We start from the raw sequence: 15,758 nt of genomic DNA on the forward strand, positions 1-15,758 counted from the left end.
TTTCCTAATTTTATTGGCAAGTATTTCCACCGACAATATGAAGGCCAGGGGTGAAAATGGACAACCTTGTCTTATACCACACTTCAAAGGGAACGGTTCTGAGATCCACACACCGTGATTAATACTACTAAAATAATCTGTCATTAAAAGTTTAGCCCATTTTTGAAAATCTTCATCAAAACCAAATGATCGAAATGCTTCTATCATCAATTTTTTTATAAATGGAATCAAACGCTTTATAAGAGCCAATATAAACCCAGAGTTATTTGTTCGATTTAAATATTCTATTACGTCATCTATTGCACGGATCACAGTCCCAATATTCTGCCTTTTATATAACCAACTTGATCTTCATTTACTAACGTATAACCGAACTCAATCTCTGATTCAAAACTTTTGCCAACATCTTGTAATCTGTATTAAGTAGGAGTAATACCTAATATACTGGACTCGCAACGAAATATACAAACAAATGACAATGAACAACGTTTCGACCTAAAGGTCCTTAACAGGTTAAAAAAAATGAAAACAACAATACAAATATCAAAACGACTTATCAGAGAAGATGACGATGATGTCCTCCAAGCGCAAAATAAGGGGGAAAGGGAGATAAATCAAAAAGAAAAATGAGCAATGAAAAATGAAACCAAAACGAAACAAATCAGAATAATAACGCTTGAAGGGCCTGAAGTTGAAGAGAGAGAGAGAGAGAGAGAGAGAGAGAGAGAGAGAGAGAGAGAGAGAGAGAGAGAGAGAGAGAGAGAGAGAGAGAGAGAGAGAGAGAGAGAGAGAGAGTGTGAACAATACCTACACTAAACAATGATAATACAAATAGCAAAAAGTAAAAAATGTAAATAAAAAGTGATGAGTTCGCAAATGTGCCGACTTTGGACTTTCACACACACACTCACACACACACAAACATGCATACAAGCACACACACAAACACATTTACACAGGTATGTACGCACACACACACGCACGCATATATACAAGTCATGATGAAGGGAATCATGGCATGATGTTGATGCCATCGGGACGAAGTGTGCCAAGCTTGCTGATGAGGTTCGACTCCCGGCGTTTGCGTTCAAAGTCATCACCAGTGCCTTGCCATAGGCAAGAGCGCCTGGACATCAGCGGCAGAGTGACAATCCGCACAAAAATGTGATGCCACGGGACGGTTAGTGAGGTGGTGCGCTATGTCTGCCAGATGTTCTCCGAGCCGAGTCTCGAATGTGCGGTATGTCTCGCCAATGTACAGCATGGCACAAGCCCCACACCTCAGTGCATAGATCACGTTAGTGTTCTGGCAGATGAAGGACCGACGCACTGTGAAGGATCCTTTCGGACCCTGCACGTGTGTTGCTGCACTGAGGAAGGGGCAGGCCTTGCAATTGGGTTTGACACAGGAGACGGTACCCGAGATGGATGGACCCGGACGAAGAGATGAATGAACCAGCATGTCACGCAAATTGCGGTCTCTTTTGTATGCAAAGAGAGGACCTTTCTTGAAGGTGTCGGCAAACTTCGCGCTCTTGGCCAGGATGTGCCAGTTGGATCGTATGATCCTGCAGATGGGGACGGTGGGGGGGTGGAAGGTGATACAGACAGTGGGTCTGTCATTGACTGGTGGCGTGCTTTGCTCAAGGGCGGACTCACGGGTCTTTTTGCTGGCCTTGGCGAAAGCATCGTCAATGACCGATTGGGGGTACCCCCTTCCCAGAAAGAAAGAGGCCATCTCGATGCAACGAGTGTGGAAGTCTCCATCGTTGGAGCAGAGTCTTCTTCTTTTATTGTATTAAGTAGGGTAATTGGACTCCAATTATTAACACTTTCTACCCCCCACCTATGTTGACCAAGTTGTTTTTAGCCCAGACCAAATGTGCTGCAGCAGGTCACTCAGAATTATAGTAACTGTGTAGAAACACACTGGAATGCAGGCGTTAGATCGACGTTACAGGAAACGGCTGAAGCTAACAGTCTGAGCGGGTATATCCGTACCTGATCAGATACAGCCAGATGAGTGGGTACGGATATATATATCCGTAAATGGGAGACAATGAGCTCAAGCTAAGGTCTATTTATGACTATCCGGGGCTACGAGTTTAAAAAGATAGGGCTGCATGTACAGAATTGTGTTCAGCAAACGCTACCCGAAACCCCATCTATACAGCGTGTATGCCCTTGAGAGCTTCAGTAAACGCTTGAATTTTGCAGTGGTAACATCCAGTTTGCTGTCTCAGAGCTGAGCATACTTGTCAAGAAGGATCGAGCAGAAAAAGTAAACGACTTGGCAGGGATTCGAACTCAAGGCCTCGGGGCTTGGAAATGTCGGCGCCGATGTCAACCGCTAGGCCAATCCACCAGTGTTGTCAAATATAATAATAACTTTATATTATTTGACGCTTGAATTACCATTCATGCGTTGCAAAAACGTAAAAATTGCCATTCAAATTTGCCTTTATTTGCAAACAATTTTACGGAATCGCAGTACACCGTCCTGCTACACGACATTCGCGCCATGCAAATAGCTGCGATATCTCTATTTACAACATGCAAGAAAAATGACAAGAACAGTAATTGAATCTCTCCAAAGCTCTGTGCAGTTGAAAACAGACATCAAAGAAATTGTTATAAATGTATTCACTTCTGAACAGTAGGCAGATGGAAATATAAATCATGCTGCTTTAAGAATAACATAACATGAATTCATATCCATGGTTTTCCTTCTTTTTCTCAATTGGCACAGTGGCCTAGTGGTTAGGACATCAGACACGAAGTCTCGAGGTCGAGAGTTCGAATCTTCGCCGGGGCGTTTATTTTTTCCCCTTGATTTCTCTTGAACATAAAATATGATCAGTCTTGAGAGAGCAAACCGGATGTTATCCCTGCAAAATTCAAGCGTTGACTGAAGCTCTCAAGGTCATACACGCCGTATAGATGGGGTTTCGGGTAGCGTTTGCTGTACAGAATTCTGTACATGATTTTCATCCCTATCTTTTCAACCTCGTAGCCCCGGAAAGTCATAAATAAACCATAGCTTTAAGGTTTTCCCTGGGTAATTCTGTACTTTATTTTGCAATAACTTAATTATTCCTTACTTTTGCGTAAAAGACAACTTATTATTACGAAAGGCTTCATTACACGAGCCTGTTATCGTGCTCTTTAATCTACTCCAAAACATGTTAATGTCCCATTGCTGGGAAATTCGGGTCACTCCCTCCCAGTGGAAAGCTAGCAACAACAGAGTCGCGCTACCCTAAAGTCAAGGGATCTATTTATTATTTTGGGATTTTTTAAATTACTTTTTATTGTCCCATCGCTGGCAAATTCGGGTCGCTTCCTCCCAGTGAAATGCTAGCAGTAACAGAGTCGCGCTACCCCAAAGTCAAGAGATCTAAACTTGGCCAAAAAATTATTGCAACAATTTTTGCACGTTCAGAAAAGCGTTAAACCACACTTCATTTGAATTGAACTTTATATGCTGGAAAAGGTAATTATGTCTACTGTTCATATCATTTGTTCGATCGGTGGTACTTTGTATAGGCATCCCGTGGCAGCCTGTCAAACAAGGTCATCCCTAAAATCGACCTGACAAAAACCAATGCCCCATGTTTTAAAATCTGCAATAAGTCAGAATGTGCACTTACCAAACACTTCTGACTACCATTGGAAAGGCCATTGAATTTCCTGTTCAGAGCATTTTGTTTCATGCACCTTACGTCTTTAGTATTTGTGTAGCCTTTTGTCAAAGGCAGTAGGTGTCAACCGTTTCAGAGGCAAAAAAAGGCACGTTTTGTGGCCATTTTTGAGGGGGTCCTCCACTCAGAGAGCTATATCTGATCACGTTCCCAATGAATTGATTTGAAATTTTCAGAAAATATTACCAATAGGCTGACCAGAATGTGAGTGGATTTTTATGAACGTGTATATCAAGCGTGTCGTATTACGTAACTTTTTCAAAAGATCTAAACAAATATTCTTATTATATCAGAGTTTAAGGACAAAAAATCGTGACTTTGCATGCTAAGCACAAAATGGTTGGGGCAAATGGTGCCAAAATATCAGGCAGATCTGAGTGCTGGTTTACATTTGCTGAAGATGGGACCGCGCAAGAAAAATTATCTATGATCGTCTTTTTTACTGCATACAGTCGCCGTAGAGATTTCCAGTCCTTGGCCTGTGCTGATGTTATTTTTAGCCAGAGCGCTGTGCTGATTTGATAGTTATAAGAGTCTGCGGCGGGCGCGCGGTAGTGTGTGTGAGTGTGTGTGTTGTGTGTGTGTGTGTGTGTGTGTGTGTGTGTGTGTGTAGTGTGTGTGTACGTGTGTGTGTGTCTGTGAGTGTGTGAGTGTGTGTGTGTTTGAGTCTCTCGTGCAATGGGGGAGTGCTTTTTTTGTAAAGGGAGTAAGTTTTTCGTACGAAATGTTTACTCCGGAGTAAAAATCTCGTGGGAATAATTTTCTCGTGTTACACCGGCCTTCTTGTGAGTATTTCCAGTCCGTCGAAAGCTGACGAATTGAAATAATCTAAAGTAATGAGCTGCGTCTACATCCCATTACTGGATTGCGTAAATGTGTGTACAGCCGCACTCGCCTAAACGAAACACGCTTAAGCAAAAAAATCGGATATCTGAAACCAAAATCAATTCCCCGCTAGACCCCCTCTTTGTAAGACTATTTATAATTTGGATAAGCCAAACTCTGTCAAAAAATAGCTAACTCAAACACGGACATCTCAAACGTGATTTTGACAGATAAGCCAAACTCTAAACATTGTCGGAGAGGCATTTTTTTTAAATTTTTGCTTGAAAAACACGTCAGGAATATAAATATATTTCGTCACGGCTATAATTATCCTACGGAAACGAACACGTCACCTGTTTTTGAGTATGCGGGGAAACTGATGACGTGTGCCCCATGTTTTGCAGGCGCCATTGTTTGGACAGAAAGACTGGTGTACGTGAATTAGGTGGTGGGTTCAGGGTTAGAGATGGGATGGCCGAAGGAGGGTCTGTGATGGTTTACGGGAGGCTTACTGTGCCTTTAACGTGGAGGGGTTGTACCTTTGCATTGCTGAAATACAGAATATACCGTTCAGGCTTGTTTATTATGCTGGGGGCCCAAAGAGACGGGGGCCCAATGACACGTTTTGTTATTGCTACAAAAAGTGTGGGGGCCCAATGAGACGGGGACCCAATGAGACGGGGGCCCAATGAGACGGGGGCCTAAAGAGACGGGGGCCCAATGACACGTTTTGTTATTGCTACAAAAAAGTGTGGGAGCCCAATGAGACGGGGGCGCAAAGGGCAAACCCCTTAATTAGGGTACCCCCAAAATCCACCTGACAAAAACGTAATGTACCAATTACAAAATCGACCAAAATTCAGAATAGGCTTTAACCTGGCAATGTTTATAAACGAGGAGAAAGTCAAATCATGTATGTATTCAGAACAGGTTGTTTTGTTTTGCTATCTGGCGTATCTCTTGTGTTATGTCAGTTCTACTGATGCAGTTGTTGAGCGCATTAGCAGTAGAAAACGAGAGATTTTTGGGTCCATTTTTAGGGATACCAGGACAAAAAGCGCTTTATTTCAGCAATCCCAAAATGGATTGCTTCAAAACTTTTAGGATCTTAAGTCTACATACGAGACGTACGTCCGGTAAATTTTCGCATCGTTACAGATAGTTCTTGAGATACAATCTTCCGGAAAATGTTTTAAAACATGTCATGAGTTGAACAAGGTGAACATCGAAAAAAATCATGACTTTGCATACGTACAGACAAATAAATGTTACAAATACTGCCAAAGTTTCATATAGATACAATCACTATTTTACGTTTCCTAGTCCTGTAAACACGGTTAAATAATTTGGATGTCCAGTCATCCGTGACCGCAGCATGTTTTGAGAGGCATTCAACGATAACCGCTGTCAATAGCAAACAGCCTGAACGTTCCATTTGTTTCTCGTGTGTTTACATGGCTAGCAAATGTCCGTCAGTCGTCATACTGAAATGAAACTTTGGCAGTTCTTGTAACAACCATTTGTCTGTATGCATGCTAAGTCATGAATTTGTTAGGATATAAATTTACAAACCTGTGACGCGTTTAAAAACATTTTCCGGAAGAGTGCATAACATCTGAGTACAAGCAAGTAGTGATCCAGAATTTTACCAAGGGTACGTCTCGTATGTAGACTTTAGATCCGGAAAGTTTCGAATCAATCCATTTAGGCATTGCTGAAATAAAGCACTTTTTGTCATGGTACCCCTCAAAATGGAGGGGATTGCTTTTTGGGGATTGGGCCCCCATTTCATTGGGCCCCCACACTTTTTTGAAGTATTAGTAGTAGTAATAAGAAAACGTGTCATTGGGCCACCGTCTCTTTGGGTCCCCGTCCCCTTTTAACCCCCATATCATTGGGCCCCTACACTTTTCTTTAGTAATAAGAAAACGTGTGATTTTTAAATGACATTGACCCTGAAAGGCCATAATATCTAGACTTTGGGGGCCCAATGAGACGGGGGCCCAACGAGACCGGGGCCCAAAGAGACAGGGGCCCAAAGAGACAGGGGCCCAATGAGAAGGGGGCCCAATGAGACAGGGGCTCAAAGACATCATCCCAAAATGGACGCAAAATCCTCTCGTTTTTTACTGCTCATGCGTTCCACACCTGCATCAGTAGAAATGACATAACACAAGAGATACGCAAGATAGCAAAACAAAACAACCTGTTCTGGATAGATAAATGATGTTTCTTTCTTCTCGTATGTAAAAGTTGCCACGCTGCGCCTACTTTAAATTTTTTGTCGATTTTTAATTGGTACCTTACGTTATTGTCAGGTCGATTTGGGCGGGGGGGGGGGGGGGTACCCTTACTTCGGTGGCGGTCACGTGATACTTAAAAAAATCTTTGATCCAATAAGTGTGGAAGGAAGCCAAGTAAAGGGCCTTTTAATGGCATATAAAGTTTGAATAAAATGACACAGGAATGAATGTTTTAGTTGGGGTACGAAAATGGGTGCAATCATTTTTTTGCTCAGTTTATATTTTTTTTTTCTCCAACAAGCAAACAATGTGGACATTATGAACATTCTAAACTGCTTAAAAAGACAATAATTATACAGTGAAAGAAAAACAAAAACCAAAAACAAACAAAGACATACACACAAATCATCACATCTCTGCACAACCTAGCTTATTACCTAACCAACTCTTCATAATAATGACCATAATTATTTTTTTATTTTTTAATGTTACCAGCTGTCAACCCGTTTTTTGTAAATCACGTCGAACCTAAAACCGCAATTTGTAAAAATTTAGAAATATCGCATTCCACAAAGTAATGCATGCCTTTTACTATCATTAATATTTGTTCTTTAGAGCCTCTACGCTGAGTGGTGTTTTTTTTTTTCTTAGATCCACATCCCATTTTGGTGCAATCCCATTTTGTCGCCGTCCCATTTTTTGCCCCATATCATTTTCGCGACATTTTACAAGCGTCATTTTACTACCGTGTCATAACAATAGCGCGACATCCCATTTTGACACCATCCCATTTGTCAGCCATCCCATTTTTACATTTAGTCAAGTTTTGACTAAATGTTTTAACATAGAGGGGGAGTCGAGACGAGAGTCGTGGTGTATGTGTGTCTGTGTGTGTGTGTGCGTGTGTGTGTGTGTGTGTATGTGTGTGTGTGTGGTGTATGTGTGTCTGTGTGTCTGTGTGTGTGTGTGTGTGTGTGAAGAGCGATTCAGACTAAACTACTGGACCGATCTTTATGAAATTTGACATGAGAGTTCCTGGGAATGATATCCCCGGACATTGTTTTATTTTTTTCGATAAATACCTTTGTTAACGTCATATCCGGCTTTTTGTAAAAGTTGAGGCGGCACTGTCACACCCTCATTTTTCAATCAAATTGATTGACATTTTGGCAAAGCAATCTTCGACGAAGGCCGGACTTTGGTATTGCATTTCAGCTTGGTGGCTTAACAAATAATTAATGAGTTCGGTCATTAAAAATCGGAAACTTGTCATTAAAATTTTTTTTTTTTAACGATCCAAAAACAATTTCATCTTATTCTTCGTCAATTTTTGATTCCAAAAACATATAGATATGATATGTTTGGATTAAAAACAAACTCAGTGCCCTAAAAAGAATAGAGATACAGAAAAGCGTGTTATCCTGCTCAGCGCGACCATTACCGCACTATTCTGGCTTGTCGATTTCACTGCCTTTGCCACGAGCGGTGGACTGACGAAACTACGAGTATGCGGTCTTGGTGAAAAAATGCAGTGCGTTCGACAGCTTGACTAAATGTTGTTATTTCGCCTTACGCGACTTGTTGATTTATTCTTCTTGCCAAGCCTCACTATATTACTATACTGCATTATTCAACTAGGGAGACATTCCGTTTACGCGAAATCCCATTTTGCCACAATCCAAAATGTGGCGAAATAGGGATGGCGGCGAAATGGGATGACGGCAAAACGGCATGGCGACAAAATGGAATGTGGCGCTAGTGGTATGACACGGTGGTAAAATGACACTTGGACTGTGACATGTCGCAAAAATGGGATTGGGGCGAAATGGGATAACGGCGAAATGTGATTGCGCCAAAATGAGTTGTGGAGCAAATGGTACATGACATGGTGGTAAAATGACGCTTGACCTGTGACATGTCGCGAAAATGGGATGGGGCGAAATGGGCTAACGGCGAAACGGGATTGCGCCAAAATGGGATGTGAAGCTAATCATTATGGTACATGACATGGTGGTAAAATGACACTTGGCCTGTGAAATGTCGCGAAAATGGGATGGGGGTGAAATGGGATAACGGCGAAACGGGACTAAAAGATCCCTTGACTTTGGGGTAGCGCGACTCTGTTACTGCTAGCTTTCCACTTGGAGGAGAAGCGACCCGAATTTCCAAGCGATGGGACAAAAAAGTAATGACAATTTTTTTTTCAATAGATCCCTTCACTTTGGAGATGATAAGTTAAATATCGGGCGCATTTACGTCTATAGACTTGAGATCCTGAAAGTTTCGAATCAACCCATTAAGGCGTTTCTGGAATATAGCGCTTTTTGTCCTGGTACCCCTCAAAATGGACAAAAAATCCTCTCGTTTTCTACTGCTCATGCGCTCCACACCTGCTTCAGTAGAAATGACATAACACAAGAAATACGCAAGATAGCAAAACAAAACAACCTGTTCTGGATAGATAATTGATTTGGCTTTCTCCTCGTTTGAAACATTGCCACGTTAAGCCTATTCTGAATTTATGTCAATTTTTATATTGGTACCTTACGTTTTTGTCAGGGCAATTTTGGGGGTACCCTTACTTCGGCAGCGGTCACGTGATACCTATGACAAATCTTTGATCCGAAAGTGTGCCAGATAGCCCAGTGAAGGGCCTTTAATGGCATATAAAGTTTCAATGAAATGACTCCTGAATGAACGTTTTAGTTTGGGTACGAAAATGGGTGCAATAAAAAAATTTCCTCAGTTTATATTTACATAAGTGTACCTCTTTTTCAAAAATGCAACATCCATAATAATAAAACATCCATTCTTATCACGAACAACATTGTGCACTTTATGTTCAAAATTATTATTAAACATAACCGCAACACCTTTTTATTAGAGGCACATCCAGACAACCAAACTGAGTAGCCCCAGCATGCTCTTGTGCATCTTCATTTTTCAAATGTGTTTCCTGTAAAAAAATAAATATTACATTTTTTTCCCTGAAAAAATCAAAACCATCTTTTGTCTTTTTATTTTCATTTATACCGTTACAATTAAATGTACATATTCAACAAGAAGAGCAAACGCTCGATCGAGTCACTTTCGCAGTTCTGAATATTATATGAGGCATCAGATGGACAGGAAGAAATTGCTATTCACAACACAATGAGTCACGTTCACATAAAATTTGAGCTCGGTCACTTTTATAGTTTCCGAGAAAAGCCCAACGTTAAGTTGTGTGTTGCCGAACAGAAAAGGCTAGTTATCTCCCTTTTTTTTTATTTTTTTTTTTATTTTTTTTTTTTTTATTTTTTTTTTTATTTATTTTTTTTTTTTTTTACAACTGAGATTGTATATTTATTTATGCTAATTTCTTTACAGTAAATACAAAATGTCCAGAGAATTAGCAATATATCTAACATGTGTGACGATATCTTCTGCTATTGGTCTGTTTCGACAGTGATATCAAAATCGGTCTCGATTTTTTTATTTTTTATTTTTTATTTTTTTTTATTTTATTTTTTTTAATCTTTTTCTTCTTTTTTTTTTTTTTTTTTTGCCTCAGTTGCATGCAGTCCGCTTCAAGCTGAAAAATAAATGAAAAGAATGAAACCCTAATTTTTTTATTTTTTTTTTTTTTTTTTTTTTTAATTCTTTTTTTTTCTCTTCCTTTTCTCTTCTTTCTTTCTTTCTCTCTACAGCTGAGCGTCCTTCTTCATTGGCGTTTTATATATTTATCAATTGTATGTGGTTTTCTACAATGGACAAAGTCTTGCATCTTTAATGTTGGTTATTGTCTTACATATGTCTGTGTTTGGGTTGACTTAGGTGTTGTTTGTGGCGGTGTCATGATGGAGTTAACATAGTAACAATCACAATAAGTAAGAGGAAAAGCAAATTGTAAGCGTGCTAAAGTTTTCTTAGTAACAGTTCTCTTTTCATACAAGTGGTGTTTAGTGTAACAATGTAAGTTCCGCCTTTACCCCGGTACCGTTCTCCTTTTAGCGAAACGAAAGAAAGAGGGGGCGGTGAGGGAAGCCAGAAAAGAAGTATATATGATACACTATTCTACGTTTCGTATTTGTTTCTCTTTGTCAAACATTATTATAATATCAGTGGGAGTTCCGTATCTATATTTGCTTATGCACATCTTTCCTATCAAAATCAAGTGATTTATATATTTGCATTTTATTGAGTCAGCACCATTAATATAACCACACAAAATATGTTCTACTCCAAAGACTATTCTTATTTTATATTTCTCATAAATAATTTGTTCAACGTATCTCCATAGCACTTTTATTTTCTTACAATTAACAAAAAAATGTTCAACGTAATCTATTTCGGTTGGGCAGAAGGGGCATCTCACACTATCTCGTATTCCAATTTTATACAGAAGAACATTTGTTGGATAAATCGTGTGTAATATTTTCCAGTGCAGCTCTCTTAATCTGGATTCTTGGGTTACATTTTTGGCCAGGTTCCAATGTGACTGGTCGACATTAATGCCAAACATATCACGCCAGAAGTTGATAGATCTCGGGGTAGTGTACTTTTCTTCAACAATATATTCACGGAATTGCCTGGCACTTTTAATACTCGTTTTATTGAAAAGAAGATTGTTTTGTCTATTCAATACAGGTTGGTTAGGATCATAATTGCTTTTCTTAATATATTCAGATACTGCTGATCGAACTACAATATATTCCAAGTAGAGGCCAGGTGAAGCGTAAACACTTGCTTGGATAGCGGGATAGGACTTGATACCGTGATTACCTAACATGTCTCCTACATACGTAATGCCTGACCGGGCCCAGTTCTCATAATACAGAACGTTATTTTGATAAATTATACTTGGATTGTTCCATAAGCAGTTGTCTTGCACGCAATCGTTCTGAGAAATTGTATTATGTTCTAACCATGTTCGAGCAACAGCTGTCCAAAATATCGATTTTATTCTTCCAATTCCCTTAAACTTAGACGGTCGAATAGCTGTAGTAAAGCAGGCAAAGCCACAACCGAACCCTTCAAAATATTTGTTTGGGATCCATGTCCATTTGCATGAAAGGTTGCCAGATGAGAGTTTGCTTAACCATTGACATAAGAAGGAGTTTTGCATTGTTTTGACGTCTATCATATCAATACCACCCTTTTCGGTACTGCTATTTAAAACCACTCTTTTTACTTTTTCAAATGCTTTTTTATTACAGTCTTTTTTCCTCCACAGAAAACGATATAATATTGTGTTTATTTCCTGCAGCACTTTGTCAGGGATACAAATAGATTGCATTAAATAAACTAACTGTGAGAGCAGAAAAGTTTTGATAATGCAAATTTTTCCAGGAATGCCCAGGTTCCTTTTTTCCCAAGTGAAGATGCTTTGCTTAATCTTATCAATTTTACTTGACCAGTTTAGTTCAATTTCGGATGCGCTTTTCTCGCTGTTAAAGTTTATTCCTAATATTTTAATCTGCCGAACACATTTTACCTCAAAATTAAAATTGATATTTTTACTTGATCCAATTCCCATTGCTTCAGACTTTAGCTTATTCAAGCACAAGCCTGACACTTCCGAAAATACGTCTATAATCTGTAGAACCATTGTAACGTCATCCGCGTCTCTCAAAAACAAAGTGATATCATCGGCGTATAATAGAATTTTTAAAATATTTCTACAAGTTACATTAAGGCCTTTTACTTCGTTGCTCTGCCTAAATCGTATAGCCAGAAATTCCAGACCAATAATAAATGCCATCGGTGAGAACGGACATCCTTGTCTAATGCCACATTTTACATCAAAGTTTTCCGACAGCCACCCATTGTACACAATACAACTTCTGGTTTCATTAAACAACACATTTACCCATTGTATAAAATCTTTTCCAAAGCCAAATTTACGAAATGCACAAATCATATATTTTTTGGATATACTGTCGAATGCCTTTTGAAAATCCAAGGCTAATAAAATCCCAGGTTTCCTATTAATTCTGCAATATTCAATCACATCGTCTATAGTTCTTATAGTGGATGAGACATGCCTTCCTTTCATATAACCGACCTGGTCCTCATTGACCACTTTATTTATTACTTTGCTCAGTCGATTTGCAAGAGACTTGGCTAAAATTTTGTAATCAGTGTTTGTCAGTGAGATGGGTCGCCAGTTTGTAAGTTTGTTTTTTGGCAGATCTTTTCCTTTATGCAATAAGGTTAATACTGCTGCCCTTTGGGTGTAGGACAAAGAACCATGATCAAAAGAGTAATTAAAGGATTGCACAATTACATCCTTCAGTTTACACCAAAATATTTTAACAAATTCAGTAGTCAGACCGTCCAGACTAGTTATCTCCCTTGTTTTTCTGATAACGTTCGTAAAAGGCTACAGATGTAAATACTTTGATGTAAAGAATAATCCTACAAAGTTTCAATCACATCCGATGAACTTTGTCAAAGATATAAAATGTCTAATTTTTCCTTTGACGCTGACCTGTGACCTTGAAAAAGGTCAAAGGTCAACGAAACCATCGTTAAAGTGTAGAGGTCATTGGAGGTCACGACTAAACAAAATATGAGCCCGATCGCTTTGATAGTTTCCGAGAAAAGTCCAACGTTAAGGTGGTGTCTACGGACGGCCGGACGGCCGGCCGGCCGGACGGCCGGCCGGACAGACTAACACTGACCGATTACATAGAGTCACTTTTTCTCAAGTGACTCAAAAACCGTTCTGTTCACACATTGTGAATAAAAAAACCACTCCATATAAACTGGATAAAATTATGTGTGGCATAAATCCTGTTTGGTATTCAGTCCATTGAACACAAGAATAAACCACACATTCATGACAACGGCAGAATGGGAGAACAAGAGAAATAGCTGTTCGCCACATAAATATGCACTCATTTGAACTAAGGTTGAGTTCGGAAATATGTGACCCTCCACCGCGGCTTGAGTCGCATGTCACCTTTGCATGATTTTCATATTTTTACATTTTCCTAAAGAGATTTTTATGCTCTATCCAGTGGTGAAAACCATTTTAGAAAAGATTGAAAACTGGTTGAGTTATAAGCCTGTGACTGAGGTGACCCTCACACTGTGACCAGACACTCCCCGGACTTATATCAAGCCTAGCGCAGAACCGCGCGAGGTGACATGCGACTCATTTCGTGGTGGAGGGTCACATATGTGTTCTGTTAGTTACTAATTAATGTCATACCAAATGTTAGAGGACTGTGTCCGCGGATAATTGTTTGGCCTTGCTGCTTGGTGCCACACAAAGCCCACTCATTGCCTGTGTGTCGGACTTTTCATCAGCTTTTGAGCAATTATGAGACCTTTACCTTGTCGTAAGCGCCAAGCGATGCCAACTGATTGTAGAGTGCCTGGGACTCCTCTCTGCTGATGCCAGGGCGTAGCAGCTGCTTACTGAGCGTTGTCATATCGCTGAAGTGATCAGGCACTGGCACGTTTTGATTCGTGTTGGTCATATTGGTTCCCGATCTGATGAACACCTGTGCAGATAAGGTCACTGTGTCAATTTTATTTTCTGTGTCAGAAATGATAGAATAATGATGCATGAATTGAAGAAATGTATAAGAACACAAGAATGTATGAATGACAAAGAACAAATGTTTATTTTTGAATGTTTTATGTATGTTTTATTACGGACACAAAAGCTCAGCAATGCAATTTCTCTTTTAGAGATTAATAAAGTTTATTGTATTGTATTGTATTGTATTGTATTGAACTCGACCTTTTTTGTTTGTCTACTCACACAATTTAGAAGTCAGACTGGAGTTTTGTTGTCGAAAAAAGACCAAACAGTCAAACAAAGACGTTTTCTTTCATACGAATATACACGAAAATACACAATACTAATGTGTAAAAGTTAAGCAACCCTGATATAAAATCTGCAACGCAATATTTAAACAGTCATCACAATATATTGAACTGCAGGAAAAAGTTTTTCTGTTTAAACTCCGCTTCCCGTAAACCATTGGCATTAGTTTCCGATCACAGACACCTTTTGTTTGAGAAATTACCGCTAGATTACTGGCTCAATTTAATGCTTCACTCTTTAGCTAAGTCAATGTCAACCCTAATGATGTAGCCTTAAGCCCCCATGTCCCGTGATCCTTCATGGGCAATGAAAGAAATGAACTTTGGCGTGAATCATTGTACAGCTACAACGGATCATCAGCTACTGCTCAGAATGCAAGCCCTTTAGCACATTGATACAGACGATACAGTCCTGGATGACAAGAAGGCCGGCGCAGCTTTTGTGATCCCCAGCGAGGACTTGCCGATGAAATTTGTACTGTGCAACAGTAATTCCATTTTCTATGACGAGCTCCTTGCTATGTGCACGTCGCTTGTTCATTTTAATTTCAAGATCAATCCTCCCCAAAAGATAGCCTTCTTTTATTAAAGCAGCCAATGAAGCACTGAGAACTCGCACAAAATCAAAAAGACAAGATATTGTCATCGCCATGAAGGAGTTGGCAAATAAAATTATTAAATTATTAAACAAGTCGCGTAAGGCGAAATTACTACAGTTAGTCAAGCTGTAAAGACAGCAGTTAGATTGATTGGCTGTGATCTCCCTTCCCTGAATTCCTTGTTCCTAGGTCGTACTGTTAAATAGGCTGAGAACATTGTACATGATCCCACACACCCGGCGAGCTGTTGTTTCAGCCTTTGCCATCAGGCAAGGCGGTTCTGTACAATCTAAGCCTGGGAGCGTATTCAAGACAAGCGCCTCGGGGTTTCATAGGTCTCATAGGTTTCATAGGTCTCGGTCCGACAATTTTTGTCGTACTGCGGTATTCACACTTGTTTATTTATTCCCTTGTTTACAGTCGCTCTGCGCGTGCGCCTAACGCAGCAGCTAAGCCCTGTCAAGGCTCCGCTTGCTGTGGCTGGCTGACCGTGGCTGGCTGACCCCAAATCGGCGCCAAGCAAACATATTGATATGCACCAGACGCGTGAAACCGCAACGCGAGTATCA

General features: G+C 39.9%; 1 protein-coding gene across 1 annotated transcript in view; it reads right to left on the reverse strand.

Annotated features, from left to right (window-relative positions):
* LOC138982331 (methyltransferase-like protein 27) overlaps positions 1-15,758 on the reverse strand; it is a 45,282-nt gene that overhangs the window by 17,362 nt on the left and 12,162 nt on the right. The window contains exon 2 of the mRNA XM_070355584.1: positions 14,092-14,262. Coding sequence (XP_070211685.1) covers positions 14,092-14,238 — 147 coding nt within the window. The 5' untranslated portion in view covers positions 14,239-14,262. The remainder of the gene's footprint in view (positions 1-14,091; positions 14,263-15,758) is intronic.

The sequence above is a fragment of the Littorina saxatilis genome, linkage group LG12, assembly GCF_037325665.1.
Source record: "Littorina saxatilis isolate snail1 linkage group LG12, US_GU_Lsax_2.0, whole genome shotgun sequence".
In the NCBI taxonomy this organism is placed as follows: Eukaryota; Metazoa; Mollusca; class Gastropoda; order Littorinimorpha; family Littorinidae; genus Littorina; species Littorina saxatilis.